Source organism: Polypterus senegalus, chromosome 1, assembly GCF_016835505.1.
Source record: "Polypterus senegalus isolate Bchr_013 chromosome 1, ASM1683550v1, whole genome shotgun sequence".
Lineage (NCBI taxonomy): Eukaryota > Metazoa > Chordata > Cladistia > Polypteriformes > Polypteridae > Polypterus > Polypterus senegalus.
This window is the reverse complement of record NC_053154.1, coordinates 298,166,996-298,181,435: the sequence shown is the minus strand read 5'-3', so window position 1 is coordinate 298,181,435 and position 14,440 is coordinate 298,166,996. Positions and strand designations below refer to the sequence as shown.

The window sequence follows — 14,440 nt, the reverse complement described above, 5'->3', positions numbered from 1 at the left end:
GTTTGTTTAAAATGCCTTTGTATAATTCCAGGCACTGTAACTACCAGAATCAAGCTGTTGTACCTTTTTGGAAACAGCGGCAGTTATTTTGCTGACTTACTGGAACAGCTTTTTCATTTCTAGCTAGCATAAATTCACATAAAAGTATACTTTGTCAAATTCCTATTTTATTATTATTACTAGTAGAATACCCACGCTTCGTAGCGGAGAAGTAGTGTGTAAAAGAAGTGAACATGTATTGAGCATTCTAATCAACCTTATGCAATCACAATGCTGCAGAACTTCACTGACTGGTAGAGCAGCCTTCTACCTAACGCATCGAAACACTGTCACCTGCCTTCAAGAGCATCTGGGTGCACTCCACAACTGAGAGGCAAGATCATGTGCAGCATTATAGTGCCTCCCCTATGTCCTGGAAGTCAGGGAAAGGCGCAAGGCTCCAGTGTTTGAGCAGGTAGGCGCTATTACCTGACACATGTAATAACATCATTGCTGTTATAGTGAATAAAATAAAGTCTTTTGTCAGTCTAATCTTCACAGGACAGATGAATTGTGCATTAATGAAATATCACTTTATTCTCACAAGATTCCCTTGTTATAATATGAACCCAATGAATTGTTTCAGTTATATTAGGATTACTGGACACTGCTGCAAATTGTCTTTTTATGTTGGTCAAAACAGGTAATATTTTATGTAAGTAATGAATAAATAAATGTAATAAAAAAGCAGGATGTAGCACCTTACCAGTCATTTATTGGCTTACAGCACAGCGAGTATGATGGAGTGAAGCTTGGCTGAGGTATTCTTGACATATCAGCCAGTTCTCTGAGAAGTGATAACAGGTAGCCAATATAAACTGACAATCAAAAAAGTTCTTTAGTGCAAAAACACAGCATTGGCCCTTTTAAAAGGAAACAAAAAAACATTCTGTACATCATATTCATCACTTTCCAGGTGTGTAGATGTTTGTCACGTCATCTATATTATGATAGCAGCTTGGTGATATGTATTGTTATGATATGTTTGTGTCATATAGTTGGTTTGGTGGCATTTCCCTACTTGTTGTGTATACAGGGCCAAAATTTACACGTTTTCTTTTATACATCGAGATCCTTGCGTGTGAAGCTGCGTATGCACATTTCGAGCCTCTGTTTGTGTGTACACAGTATGCTTTATAAATGAAGTCCAAGGAGACACCACAGTTCCTTTGGAACAGTGAATGGAATGTTTCTGCGCATTTATTATTGTGAATTTATTATTTTTTTTAACACTTATAGGAAATATTCTTATTTGAGAATAATAACCTCTAAGAGTAGTTTAAACAAATGGGATACTTTTAGACACATAGTGCATCTCCTAGGCATACCAGTTATAGATAACCAGAATCAAATGTCACCATGTGCCATGTCTTTCACTTCTTCAAGTAACTCATGATTATCCTTGAGACAGCTATCTGACTTTAGTGAGCTCAGCACATTTGCCAGGGTGTGGAGATAAGGGTTACCAGTGATTGTTTATATGCAAATTCAGTAGTAAGTGATGGACAGTTGAATCTATGGGCAAACTATCAACAGGATTTTTTTTTCTCCAACTGGTCAAACAGTTTTAATCAGAGCAATAAGATGTAAAGCACATACAAATACACTAGTCCAAAACAGAAGACAAATCAAGGCTAGAGAAGCATATACATCTTTTTGTAAAGCCAGTTCATATTTTTTCACCTTGTGCCAAATACACATAATTCATGTAGATATAAACTATATTGACACTGTAATATTATCAATGTTTTTTATTTTATGTATGTTAAATTTATTTCAACTAAACAGAAAAGAAATTCAGTAACTCTTTAATTTTATTTTTTTAACATTTTATTGAATTTATTAAAATCAAATAACATTCCATACAAGCAAGTCAAGTTTTACAAAACTGTGTTCGACTCAAATCAACCCCCACCCATGAGAAGGATCGCCAGGCTAATAGAGTAAAACTTTTGAAGAATAGGAAACATAAGTAAATAAATAGAATAAAAAACGAGAAGAGAATCCGCTTCCTCAATTTAAATGCTTATTATAAAATATTATTGATTACATCTTGACAGGTTTTAAAAATGTTTTGCACAGATTCCCTAAGTGAGAATTAGATTTTTTCCCAATTTCAAATAATATATAACATCAGTTACCTACTGACTTAAAAGAGGTGAGTTAAGATTCTTACAGTTGAGCAATATAACTCGATGTGCCAATAGTGAAGCAAAGGCAATTACAGTTTGTTTGTCCTTCTCCACCTTAAGCCCATCTGGACGTATACCAAACACAGCTGTTAGTGGGTTAGGAGGGATTGTGACACCAAGACTCCTGAAGGCCATTTAAAGATTTTTGATCCAAAATGATGTTAGTTTGGTGCACACCCAGAACATGTGGCTCAATGAGGCCACAACTTTATTGCAACGTTTGCAAGTTGGATCTTGCCCTGGAAACATTTTGGACAATTTTAAACGAGACAGATGTGCTCGATAGATGATTTTTAAGCTGAATAATTGTATGCTTTGCTCGTATGGTGTTTGAGTGAATTTTATGCATTGCTGCCATCCACTCCTTTTCAAAAACACTGAATGTACTCTGGGATTTTTAAAGAGAGGGACTTTAAAATGTTTTTGCATATTACAGAAATGCTGTCTGAGTCCTCAAGACTGATAAATATTTTTTCCGGAATAGAAGTAGGTGGGAGGTGAGGAAAATTAGGCAGGTTTTGTGTAGCAAAGTTTCTAATTTGGAGGTAGTGGAAGAAATGTGTGTAGCTTTTCGTAGGATGTGAAGATGTTGTTTATATACAGATCTCCAAGTGATTTAATCCCGACATTAAAAACTGGGTACATTTGAGAGGGTGGAAAAAGGTGGTTATTGTGCAGAGGTGCTGCAGATAAAAGCTTCTCTGTCTTGAAGTACTTCCTACATTGGTTCCATATTCTGAGTGAATGAAGCACAATTGGGTTGTTAGTATATTGGCAATAACTTGGCTTTTTTTCTTTTCTGAATGAAGGTTGTCATGTTCAATACATAAAACATGAAGGTTTTTTTTCCTGACTTCAGCCCTTTTACACTACAAATTAAGTCCAACACTTAGAAAGAAAGCTGGTCTACATCCATTCCCTCCATATTATGTACACATTAAAGCTGAAATAAATTTTTTCTGATTTTTATGCTATGTTTTTCTGGTTTATTTTTTCACTGTTTTGGGTTTTGAAAATACCAAACTTTCAATTCTACAGAGGCTGGGGGAATTAATTTCCTGGTATACAAGATTACGGATAAACTCCTTCCTTGTACAAGAACCTACCTTTACTTTTGACTTTAATTTAAGATTTTTTGTTTTGTCGTGTCAAAACTTTGTTTTGAACGTTGTCTGTTTATATTACTGTGTTTCATTTTCTGGTCCCTTAATGTTTAAAAAAAAAAAAAAAATCTCATCTCCATCTACCATTAGACTTTTGCAGTGAACGATAAATTCTTAACTTATTACTGTGTCCTGCACTGATGGCATACAATGTTGTTCTCCTAATTTTTGCATTAACCTTTAGTGTATTAAATTGTTGCTAATTGCAAATAAAGTGCCTGTTTGACCCTGTTTGCAGTTCATGTGCAGTTTGTACTTTTGTTTGTGGTATTCTGAACTTATGTTCACATGCTTTGAATTTATCTGCATCATGTTACTTTATATGTCATATTTGATATTGGGGGTATTTACCAGACACCCCTGCTTTGAAGGAGGAGATGGATTTTTTTGGCTCCCTTAATTGCCACAACATGTCCCCTTGGATCACCTGGTGCAGTTTCATATCAATCTTCTTTGTCCATATTCTGTGATTTATCAACAAAAGACTACATTTCCCTCAATCCTTGGCTCTTTGGCAGATTTATGTTCAGAGGAACTGAATTGGGTAGAGTGTATGGCAGCAAATTCTCTTCAAGTCTATTATTGTTTTAACTTGTATGGAGTTTGTATGTTTGGCAGAAAATCTGTAGCAGTTAATAGAGAGTTTGCTGTTAGGTAAGGTAAAGGGAGTTAAGGAGAAGTATCATGGGTTCTGGGAAAGCAGGTGGGTTGGATCCTGAGTTGGCAACAGCTTTTACTCTGTTCAGTGAGTTCATGAACTGTTGGGCACTGCCTTCTTATTCTCCCTCTGCTAGCATTTCTTCATTTTTATTCATTTTTGTTGATCATGACTAATTGGGGTACATAGCAAGGAATATAAAGAAGTACTGCAGAATTTTTTTTCTATTGTGAACCAAGCCTGTATATGTTCATCTATTTGTGTCATTGTCCAGGTTTTCATAGCTTGTATAAGCCGCCCAGTAATAATATTGAAAGTTAGGTAGAGCCATGACACCTTCCACCGTAGGTCTTTGTAGAGTCACCCTTTGGATACATGAATGTTTTGAACTCCAAATAAATTAGGTTATGTTTGAATCTGACTTCTTAAAAAATGATTTATTGATGTATAATAGAATGCTTTGAAATAGAAAAAGAATCTTAGGAAGGATATTCATCTTGACAGCGTTAATTCTTCCACCTAAATTGAGATGAAGGGTTGACCGTCTATGCAAGTCTTACGTTTCTCCATGCAGACAGCAAAATTTTGTTGATAAAGAGCTTTATGTTTACTTCTGATGTTTACCCCTAGGTATTTAAACTGATCTGCGATGATAAAAATTAAGGTGTCTAATCTAATATTGTGTGCTTGAGAGTTCACTGGAAAGACCAGTTTTTATTCAAATTAATTCTGAGACTTGAAATCTTTTGAAATTCTGTTTGTGGTGTTAGGACGGCAGACACAATATTTTGTGGGTCTGTTTAAGTCATTCTCTGATAATCCCCTTTATCTCATAAGCATTTTGAAAGTAAACTGCCAGTGGTTCAATGGTGATTGCAAAAAGCAGTGGTGAAAAGGAGCATCCTTATCTAGTACCATGTTCTAGTTTGAAGTTTTCTGAAATAATGTTGTTAATATAAACTGAATTCCATTTAACCATATCAAATGCTTTTTCTGCATTCAAAAATAATATAATCTCTGGAGTGTTAGACTTTGTGGGTGAATAAGAGTATCTTAACATAATTAAGTGAGATTGTTCTGTATGATTCACATTGTAAAAAGTCCTTATTTTGCTTAGGAAAGACGGTAATTAATGTTTGGTGAAAAGTTTGAGGTATAATTTTATAGTCTCTAGCTTCTGTAAATGATAATTGAGAGTGATTTTTTAAAAATGTCAGCAGTGTAGTCATCAGGGCCTTCTTCTTTCCCACTCTGAAGTGAGTTTATAGCATCTAGTAATTCTGAGGTTTATCCAGTTCCTCTGCACTGAGAGTATCTAGTTGAGGTATCTGTAATGTATCCAAAAACGCATTAGGTTGTGTCTTGTCTTTTTTTTTTAACTGAGTTGAATATAAGGACTTATAGTAGTCTCTAGATGTGTGCATTTTATTTTTATTTTGTCTCCATCTGCTGTGTTAATTGCTGGGATTGCATTGCGAACTTCCTGTTTGTGTATTTGTTGCGCTAAGATATTATTAGCTTTCTCTGCGTGTTCATAGTAATGATATCTTGATTTAAAAATAAGTTGTTCTGTTTCTTTAGTTGTCAAGAGGTTGAGTTCTGTAGGCAGAGCCTGTCTTTTCCAGTGAAGTGCCTCATTTGGACAACTGGCATCTTCTTGATCTATTCTGGTAATTTCACTGATTAGCTCTGATACCTTCTTGGTTTCCCATTTATTTTTGTGGGAAAGATATGAAATAATCTGTCCTCTTAAGAGAGCCTTCAGAGTTTCCCAGAGTATTCCTGCCGAGACTTTTGAGGATTTACAAAATTATACACTTCATGTCGTTATTACTAAAAATGAAAAAAGTTAGGTATGTGTTCAACATTTCTGTCATGCTACACTTACATAGATTTTTGTAGACACAGAACACACATGAAATGCATGTGTTCTAAATAACGATATATTATTTACACTGTACAGCTCTAGGTACCTGACTCCCTGATAAACAAGGCTTGAGCTGGGAAAGAGATTTTTGCCATTTCTGCAGCAGTGGGCAGATGGAATAGTAGGCTGCTTGCGCATATCGACAGATTTACAACACAAAAGATTCTAACGGAGAGGTTTTTTCGTAGGCTTTGGTAATTCTAGTGTTTAGGAAGAACAGGCAAAAATTAAAAAGTTTTTTTTCTGCAGCCTTGCATCTCTTGCCATGACCCAGGGGTCATCCTTTCATCATTAAATTTTTAATGTTCATGGATCAGCAGCACCTTCTGAATGAAGGTTGTCATGTTCAGTACATCTCACATGTATCATTATCTCTTGGATCATCAAGGTATTGATCTCTCGCCTATGTCACATGAGTGTGCTGGTGTTCACTATTGTCAAAATAACTATTATTGTATCACAGCTTCTTTGTCAGCTTCCTCCAAATCATGCAGTATGCTGATTCACTACTTGGTAGGTTCTTGCAGGTCAACATCATCAAAGTCATAATATTGGCAAGTTCTGTTATATCTTAGCTGAGATTGGGAGCCATGAAATTGAGATTATATCTGCATGTGCTTATACTCCTTACTGTTCATTGTATTTTTCTGGACTTTTTAAATTTCAAGGCAATGTACATTAGTTAGATTTGATATTAATGTAGTGATTATCCACCAATAGACATATCCACTCCACCACGGCTTCAGCACACTTCCCATTCCACGATTTCTTTATGTAAACTGTGCAGACAATAACCTAGTTTCTACTTGCTTAATACATCAGTAAAATAGTTCTTTTTCTCATCATAAAACAGAATTTTGCATGGATTATATACTAGTCTCCCTCTCCATAGTCCTGTCAGTTTTGAATTCATCTTTTATTTCATTATATCTTACACATCATTGCATGTTTTTTATGCAGGTATGCTAACATCATTCCCTTTCGGTGCTACTTGCTGGTGATTCAACACATCTCTTTTAAATAACAAAGGTTTTTTTTGCGAGCAGATTGGAAGCACACTAAACCAATTTTTTGGTTTTAACCAGCAGTCAGTAAATGATTCTAGTGCAGTTTTGGAGGCTGTTAAAGGATTTAAAAGGGATTGTACTGTTACATTCTTGTCTCATCAATCCAATGTTAAATACCAGGCAAACTCTGATTTAAAGTCTAGATTCCCTATTAGAAGGGACATGAACCCACTGATTGATGAGAATCACAAGCTACACATTAAGTCTAGAATTAAATGCAATGCTCTGATGAGTTAGAGAGAGCAGAATTTCTGATTAACCACACTAGGACTCATTATATTGTATACATTAGGCACCAAGCCCAGTAAACTTCTTGCTCTAAGACTTAGAAAGTGAGACACATTTGCTACACCCACCACACAATGAAACAGCTCCGGATCCTGGTTGGCAGACCCCCAGGCAGATACGCAGTCCAGTCCCACCCTCTGGAAATGATCCTCTATCTGCCACAGCCAGATGTTACGGGGGTTTTCTTTTGGCCTGGTCCAGCCACTCGGGTCTTCAACAATGAGGACCCTGCAAGCCGGATCACCCTCAGGGAACTGCACCATATGGCTGTAGTGCTGTAACTGACCCTCCCTCACAATGCAGGTAATGTGCCTCATTCGGGACTCCATGAGCAACTGCTCGCTCGATACAAAGTCAAACCTGCAGTACCCAAGGATTCTTCGAAGAGACACAGTACCAAAGGAGTCCAGTCTTTGTCTTGGGTCACTGGGTAGCGTACAAGTCTCACAATCCTATAGCAAGACAAGAACAACCAGGAATCTAAAGACTTGGACCTTCATCTTTATGCATAGATATCGGGATTTCCACACACCCCTTTCCAGTGACTTCATGACCCCCCATGCTCTCCCAAATGTCTACTTACTTCATAGGAAGAGTCACCAGATACATGAATGTCACTGCTGAGGTAAGTAAATCTCTTGACAAGATCGACACTCTCTCTGCAAATAGACACACTGCTGATGGCTGTGCCCAAGAGGTCGTTAAATGCCTGGATCTTGGTTTTCATCCAGGACTCTCGCAAGCAGAGACGCTAATAACTCCTCACTCAGTCTCTCAAGAGCCCTGATCAGAGCCTCCATTGACTCCACGAAGATCACAGCATCATCAGCAAAGTCAAGATCAGTGAATCTGCGATGCCTTACAGCTGCTAGACCCCACGACCCTGCCCAACACCCAATCCATGCACCTCTAGGGAAAGAGGTGGGGCAGGGTGAAGTTTTGCAAGAGACAAACAGGGAGAAGAGAAAAGCGAACTGGCGGCTGTACAAGAACAATTTTAACACAACGTAGACTTGATAAATCAATATAATCTCATCCTATATCTCATATGAAAATGTCTTTTTTTAAAAAAAATATATCGCCCAGCCTTAAGGTTTTAGTACACGTTCTTCATGTGATATGTTTAGAAATTGTCACCAACACACAGCCTATTGTTGCAACTGGAGTAGTACAGGCATGTTTCTTCACTTTAGTTTTATTTTTTTCTGTTGCTTGAGCATGAGAGGGTATAATATCAGTGCCTGATTCACATAAGCAACCTACTACTGTTTTTGTAGATTTTCACAGTGCAAGGCTTAGTGACTTCCAAATTGCCCCTCAAAACAAACGTTGGCAGTTACTACATTATGAACAGTGCTTAGGGGGCTAGCATCTTTTTTGTCCATCTACTTGGTCACAGTCATTTTGCGTTTTTTGCCACAAGGCCACTTGCACCACAATGAACAGGAACCAAACTGGACCAAATTCACCATGCTAATCACAGTAGTTGGATTGTAATTGTGAAACTGATGTGCATTCATCAGTTTCACAATATGTGTTAATTTCTAATGACCAGTTCACATTGTCATCTCTCTCGCTTGATTCAACTAATGGTTAAGTTTCAGTGTGTTCTAAAACTGGCTTTACAGCTTCTCATTTACATGCCTTTGAGAGTTGGTTGAAAGCCCTGCCCTACTAATGAATATTGAGTTACCTTAGAGTAGCAAAACATATTGAAATAGGATTTTTTACATCATGATTTTATTTTCTCCACAAGAAGGTAACATACTACTGTCCCAAGAGTTATTTGGCCTTCATGCTGTAAAGTGCATTGCTAAATGTCACCAACGAGTCTGACTCAGGCTTAACTGTAATTGCATAAAATTCCAAGCTCAAGTCATGCTTGGGGTTGTTGCCAAGGAGGTTAACCACTGGAAAGGATATTTAACCTAAACAATACTTCTTCTACGTTATTAGAAGTAAGCTTAGTTTGGCCAATGCCATCTCAAAAAACAAGGCCCGCTCATGCGTTACTTATTGGTCCGGTGACGTCACAATCGAGGTGCTATGTTTACAAACAGTGCCAGCTGAACTTTCCGTCTAAGATCATCGTTGAAGTTGTAAAGAAAGTTAATGCCGTTTTAGTTTTTGATATAAAGTTATTGCAGTCGTAAAGGTTATAAGTTCAGATGTCTGCAGTGCAGTGCAAGGTAATATTTTGATGTGTTTTGTTTATTTTAATGGTGAACAACTGCACCGCGTGCCGGGTAACATCGATAATGCTGCAAATGGAGGTTAGGGCATGTAATGTGGAGAGTAGGCTTAAGAAAGGAATGTTTAGTTACAGTTGTGTAAAAATGTATATGAACTGTAAGCTGCAGGCATGGTGTTATTTAGTGTTTCAAATATGTGAATTTAACTAGAATGGGAATTGAGTTGCAAACCACGAGAGGGACGACTGACTAATGAAACAATGGTAGCACTGAAACACACAGTATTAACATTTATTGACTTAATTCCATATTTGCTTGAAAATTTGAACGTGAACTATGTTTTGACGGAAAAATTCCAAACTGACTGTTTGGAAGCTCGCTTTGGTAAATATTGTCAATTATCTGGTACAAACTATCACATCTCCATACAAGAGATTCAGGAGTCTGAAAAAAATTGAAATTGATTAGTTTATTACGTGTTGTGTCTGTTTCTAAAGGTCAAGTGTCATTATTAGACTTAACTTCCCAATGTACTGAAACAACTGATAGTTCAAAAGATGACAGTGTTGAGGTTCTTAATTCGGATTTGGTTACTGTTATCTCTAAATGTGATGATTTAATGTTAACTGAGGCACAGTCAAAATCACTTATATTTGTTGCTGGTTATGTAGGGTTTAAAATGGTTACAGGCGCAGTTCAGTGTTGACAGTGTTTACATTGACAAAAAAGAGGTAACTAATAAGCCAGTTCTTTTGATATAACGTTCTGCTTTCGTACAGATTAATATCAGCACATTTGTTAATTTTGCTTATTTTATGATGGTATGAAAAAAAATCATTGTTTATCATTAGTCATTCCGAAATAATGTCTGTTTGTATTTTATCTGGTGTTGCTTGTTATTTTTTAGATTTAACTGCATTAACAGAGTTAAATGTAGCTTTTCTTGTGATTATTAACGGGTAAATCTGCATTATTTTTCGCATTACTTCTGTTTAATCCAGGATTATGTGATTTCCTGAGATGCATGTAAATATTCATTTTTCATATGGTGCCCACCACTCGTCGCTGTGATTTTCTGTGTTTTATTTTCTTACTTTATCATAGTCATTTTCATATATGAATTCAGTATGGCATTGTTTTATTCAATACAGTATTCCGTGTTACTCTTAGGTTAATCTCATGTTTAAGGCATTAATTGCATTAATGTTGAGTTGCTGATATCTATATAATAGTCGCTGTTAAGTATGGCAAATATGTGATTTAAACGTTATGTGTGACGTTTTATATAAAAATAAATAAAATGCATAACGTAACTGACTTGCCTTTGTTATTTCACGCATTGCATTAATTAATTTTACATGGGAATAATTTATTTATACGCGTACAATATGACAAGTTCTCTATATGCGTCTGTTGCTGCTGTAGCACCTCGATTGTGACGTCACCACAGGCATGAGCAGGCCTTGTTTTTTGAGACGCCATTGGTTTGGCACCATTTAATTTGGTATGGCATGACAAAAAGTTTTCTGTATTCAGTGCATGTGTAAAATGTTTTTCCTCCAGTCGGAATATGGGATTTCATCTCCAGCTTGTGGGCTCAAGACATCAGAATATGTCCATCAGTAGTTTCTTGTGCTGGTAAATTCTGTCTCGTTCAGTGATTGCTGAGGTGAGGAATTAAATTTTGACTAGTGCTTACTATGCAGGATTCTATATTAAAACAGTGCGATACGTAAATATTACAATAAATATGTGGGTATTACAATAAATATATGGGTCTTTGTTTTATCCTGTTCTCTCCTTCTCTCTCTCTCTTTCTCTCTCATTTCCATTTAGTTCCTTTGTCGCTGTCTCGTACTTTTGCAGTCAGTAGAGCTGAATCATTAGCAGGATCACCAGGTACTACATTTTACTTTTTATTCTTTACTGGTCTTTCATTTCCAGTCATACCAAGCAATTTATGCTGTTCTGAATATCAAAACAATGTATATGTCCAATGATATGCCTCAGTTTTATATATTTTGCATGTTTTTTTTTAATGTTGAAATGCTTATGATAGGTCAAGTGAATAACCTTGTGCAACTCCTGCTTGATCATTAGTAACTGCTGTAAATGTTACATAGCAGAATATTCTGATTGTTTGCAGACAGTAGACCTGGCGTCACCTTTCTGTTCTGTTGCTTGATTCAGACAAAAGGACCCATTTCCTTTCAAAATTATAATTGAATATAGAGATATTTTTCCTTTTCTTGGGGTACTCAATATGCTCAATTTCCAAAGCATGTTCTAAAATATACTGAGCATTGAATTTTGTTGCCCTGTGAGGGCAGAAAGTGATAACAGCAGAGCTCAAATGATTGCTAGGCTCAAATGCATGATGCAAGTAGATAAGCATATGTATTACTCATTATTTAAGATTTTCAGTTTTCTGCAATGATTGTCATATTCACTAATCATACGTGTTCCTCTGTACTAACAAATTGAAAGGAATAGCATTGTCCAAATCGCTTTTGGTTTGCATGCCTTGGGACTTTCTCTTAATTGGGCAGCTTGCCTTTCTTTTCCTCTCTGACGGCTTGTTACCAGGATTATATACATTCCATCCAAATTGCTGTTATAATGCTGCCCTTGGTAAATCTATTCAATGGTTTCTTTAAGTAGTGGAAAAATTAATCTTTCTTTAATTAAAAAAATTGTTTTGAAGAGCCATTTTTTCCCTTTTATGCAGTGTCAGCTCAGTAACAGCATCTCTACATTTTGTCACATCAGACAACAGTAATGTTTTCCTTTATTAGCAGTTTATTAGTGTTTATATGTTTATACTGTGCACATGTTGATTAAAAATCTATGTAAAGGAATTTGACTTTATGGAAAAGTATATCACATATTGTAATGTAATTTGTCAATCTTTTTTAAATAATCATTGTGGTAAATTCTACCTTTAAGATTTTTAGAAAACACATAATATAGTGTCCAATGAGAAAATCTGAGAACATTCCAAAAAATTATGTCAATAAAGTCAAAAGAACAATTATGTTTTGATTGACACTAGGAGGATCTTAGATTAGCTTTGACATCAGAAATAAAGACCATTGTGCTAAGGTAAAGTAGAATTTAATGGTCCTATAAAAGGAGGATAATCCTTAAAGAACAGTTTTTAAAGAGTTTCAGTGGAAAAAGTGAGTTCTGATATGCATGTCACACTTAATAAAAGGTTTTGTATCAACTCTTTGGGAAGGGAAGGTGGCAGTAGCACAGCAGGACTTTAGAGTGTTGGTGTTTATAACCATGTAAGTTAATAACAGCCATCTGAGGTGCAGTGTAATCATGGCATTTGTTCTGTGATAAGACTTTAAGCAGTTGCATTTTGATGCAATGTTGCAGTATATTGAGACTATTTGATGTAAGTTAAAACAATAAGTGATACAGACATGTTACAGATGTTCATTCTCAGAAATGAGATGGAGGAATAGTCAAACATTGTTGCTAAAATAGTTGAGACTGACATGCATGATAAGATGAATTTTACAAATGCACGAATTGGAGAGACTTACATTTCTCCAGGCACCTATTTAATTGAGACACATGGTGAGCTTGTCAAAGGGTATTGTACATTCAAGGTCTTATTTCAGGCACATGTGGGAGTAATCAATATACGAGGTGTGGCAGAAAAGTAATGAGACTGATTTTTTATTTACCAAAGTTTTTATTTTTTTCAAACATCAATGTTATCCCCTTCAAAGTAGTTCCCTTGGGCAGCTACACACCGATGGAGACGTTGTTCCCACTGTTGGTAGCAGCGCTGGAAGTCTTCAACTGGTATGGTCTTCAGCATGTCCGTTACACTCTTTTGGATGTTTTCTAAAGTCCGAAATGACGTCCTTTGAGGACATTTTTCAGTTTAGGAAAATGGAAAAAGTCACACGGACTGAGGTCAGGTGAATAAAGGGGCTGGGGAACCACAGGAATGCCTTTTGAGGTCAAAAATTCTGTTATGGAGAGGGCAGTTTTTCGGCACCATTTTGGCACAGACCTTTCGCATGTGCAAATGTTCAGTCAAAATTTGATGAACGGTAAATCTGTTCAAATTTAATTGTTCACTCAACATTCTTAATGTTAAACGACGGTCTGATCTCACAAGAGTGTTCACACGCTCGATGTTTTCATTGGTTTTCGAAGTTGAAGTCCTCCCTGAACGGTGTTCATCTTCAACGTGTTTTCTGCCTTCCAAAAATGATTTGTGCCAGCGAAAAACTTGAGCTCGGGATGAAGAATGTTCCCCATAGGCCTGTTTTAACTTTTCAAATGTCACACTTGCCGTTTAATGGCACAACGTTGCTCCAAATTCCGCTGTTCCATTTTGCGTGATGCACAACCAAAAACACAACTTCGCTAATAGCAGTAACAAAAATCACGTAGTTAACGGAAGGAGTTGAAACTCGCACTGAGCTATGGGAGGGTACTGATACACGTGCTCTATCAAGGACAACAGCGCAGCGTTGCCAGATTGCTTGCAGTGTTGCCAGTCTCATTACTTTTCTGCCACACCTCGTACAAGTTTGTCATTTTGAAAGTAAGGTATCGCAGTAGAGCAAGTGAAGAGCACCACAAGTTACAGACAGAAGAGATCTGCATTCACCAGTTGATCCAATTTAGCTATGTCAGAGTCTGTGTGTTTAACATGTATATAACAGCTAGGTGATTTCATTAAATGAATTGCATTAGTTTTATGTACTTTATAATGATCTCATATCAGCATTGTAAGCTTGACAGGGGAGGGGGCTGATGAACTGTACAGGGCATGCAAGGCATGAGTAGGACTGAGTAGTGGCTTATAAATTTGAAGGTGCAAGCAGTGAAAAGACCAGGCTACATCATGCTAATGCAAACAGTAAAATACCTCCTGAGATTGAA

At 36.6% G+C, this 14,440-nt stretch overlaps 1 protein-coding gene across 1 annotated transcript in view; it reads left to right on the top strand.

The window, feature by feature from the left end:
* Positions 1 to 14,440, top strand: part of LOC120515864 (metal transporter CNNM2-like) — a 166,873-nt gene that overhangs the window by 121,587 nt on the left and 30,846 nt on the right. The window contains exon 6 of the mRNA XM_039737249.1: positions 11,363 to 11,425. Coding sequence (XP_039593183.1) covers positions 11,363 to 11,425 — 63 coding nt within the window. The remainder of the gene's footprint in view (positions 1 to 11,362; positions 11,426 to 14,440) is intronic.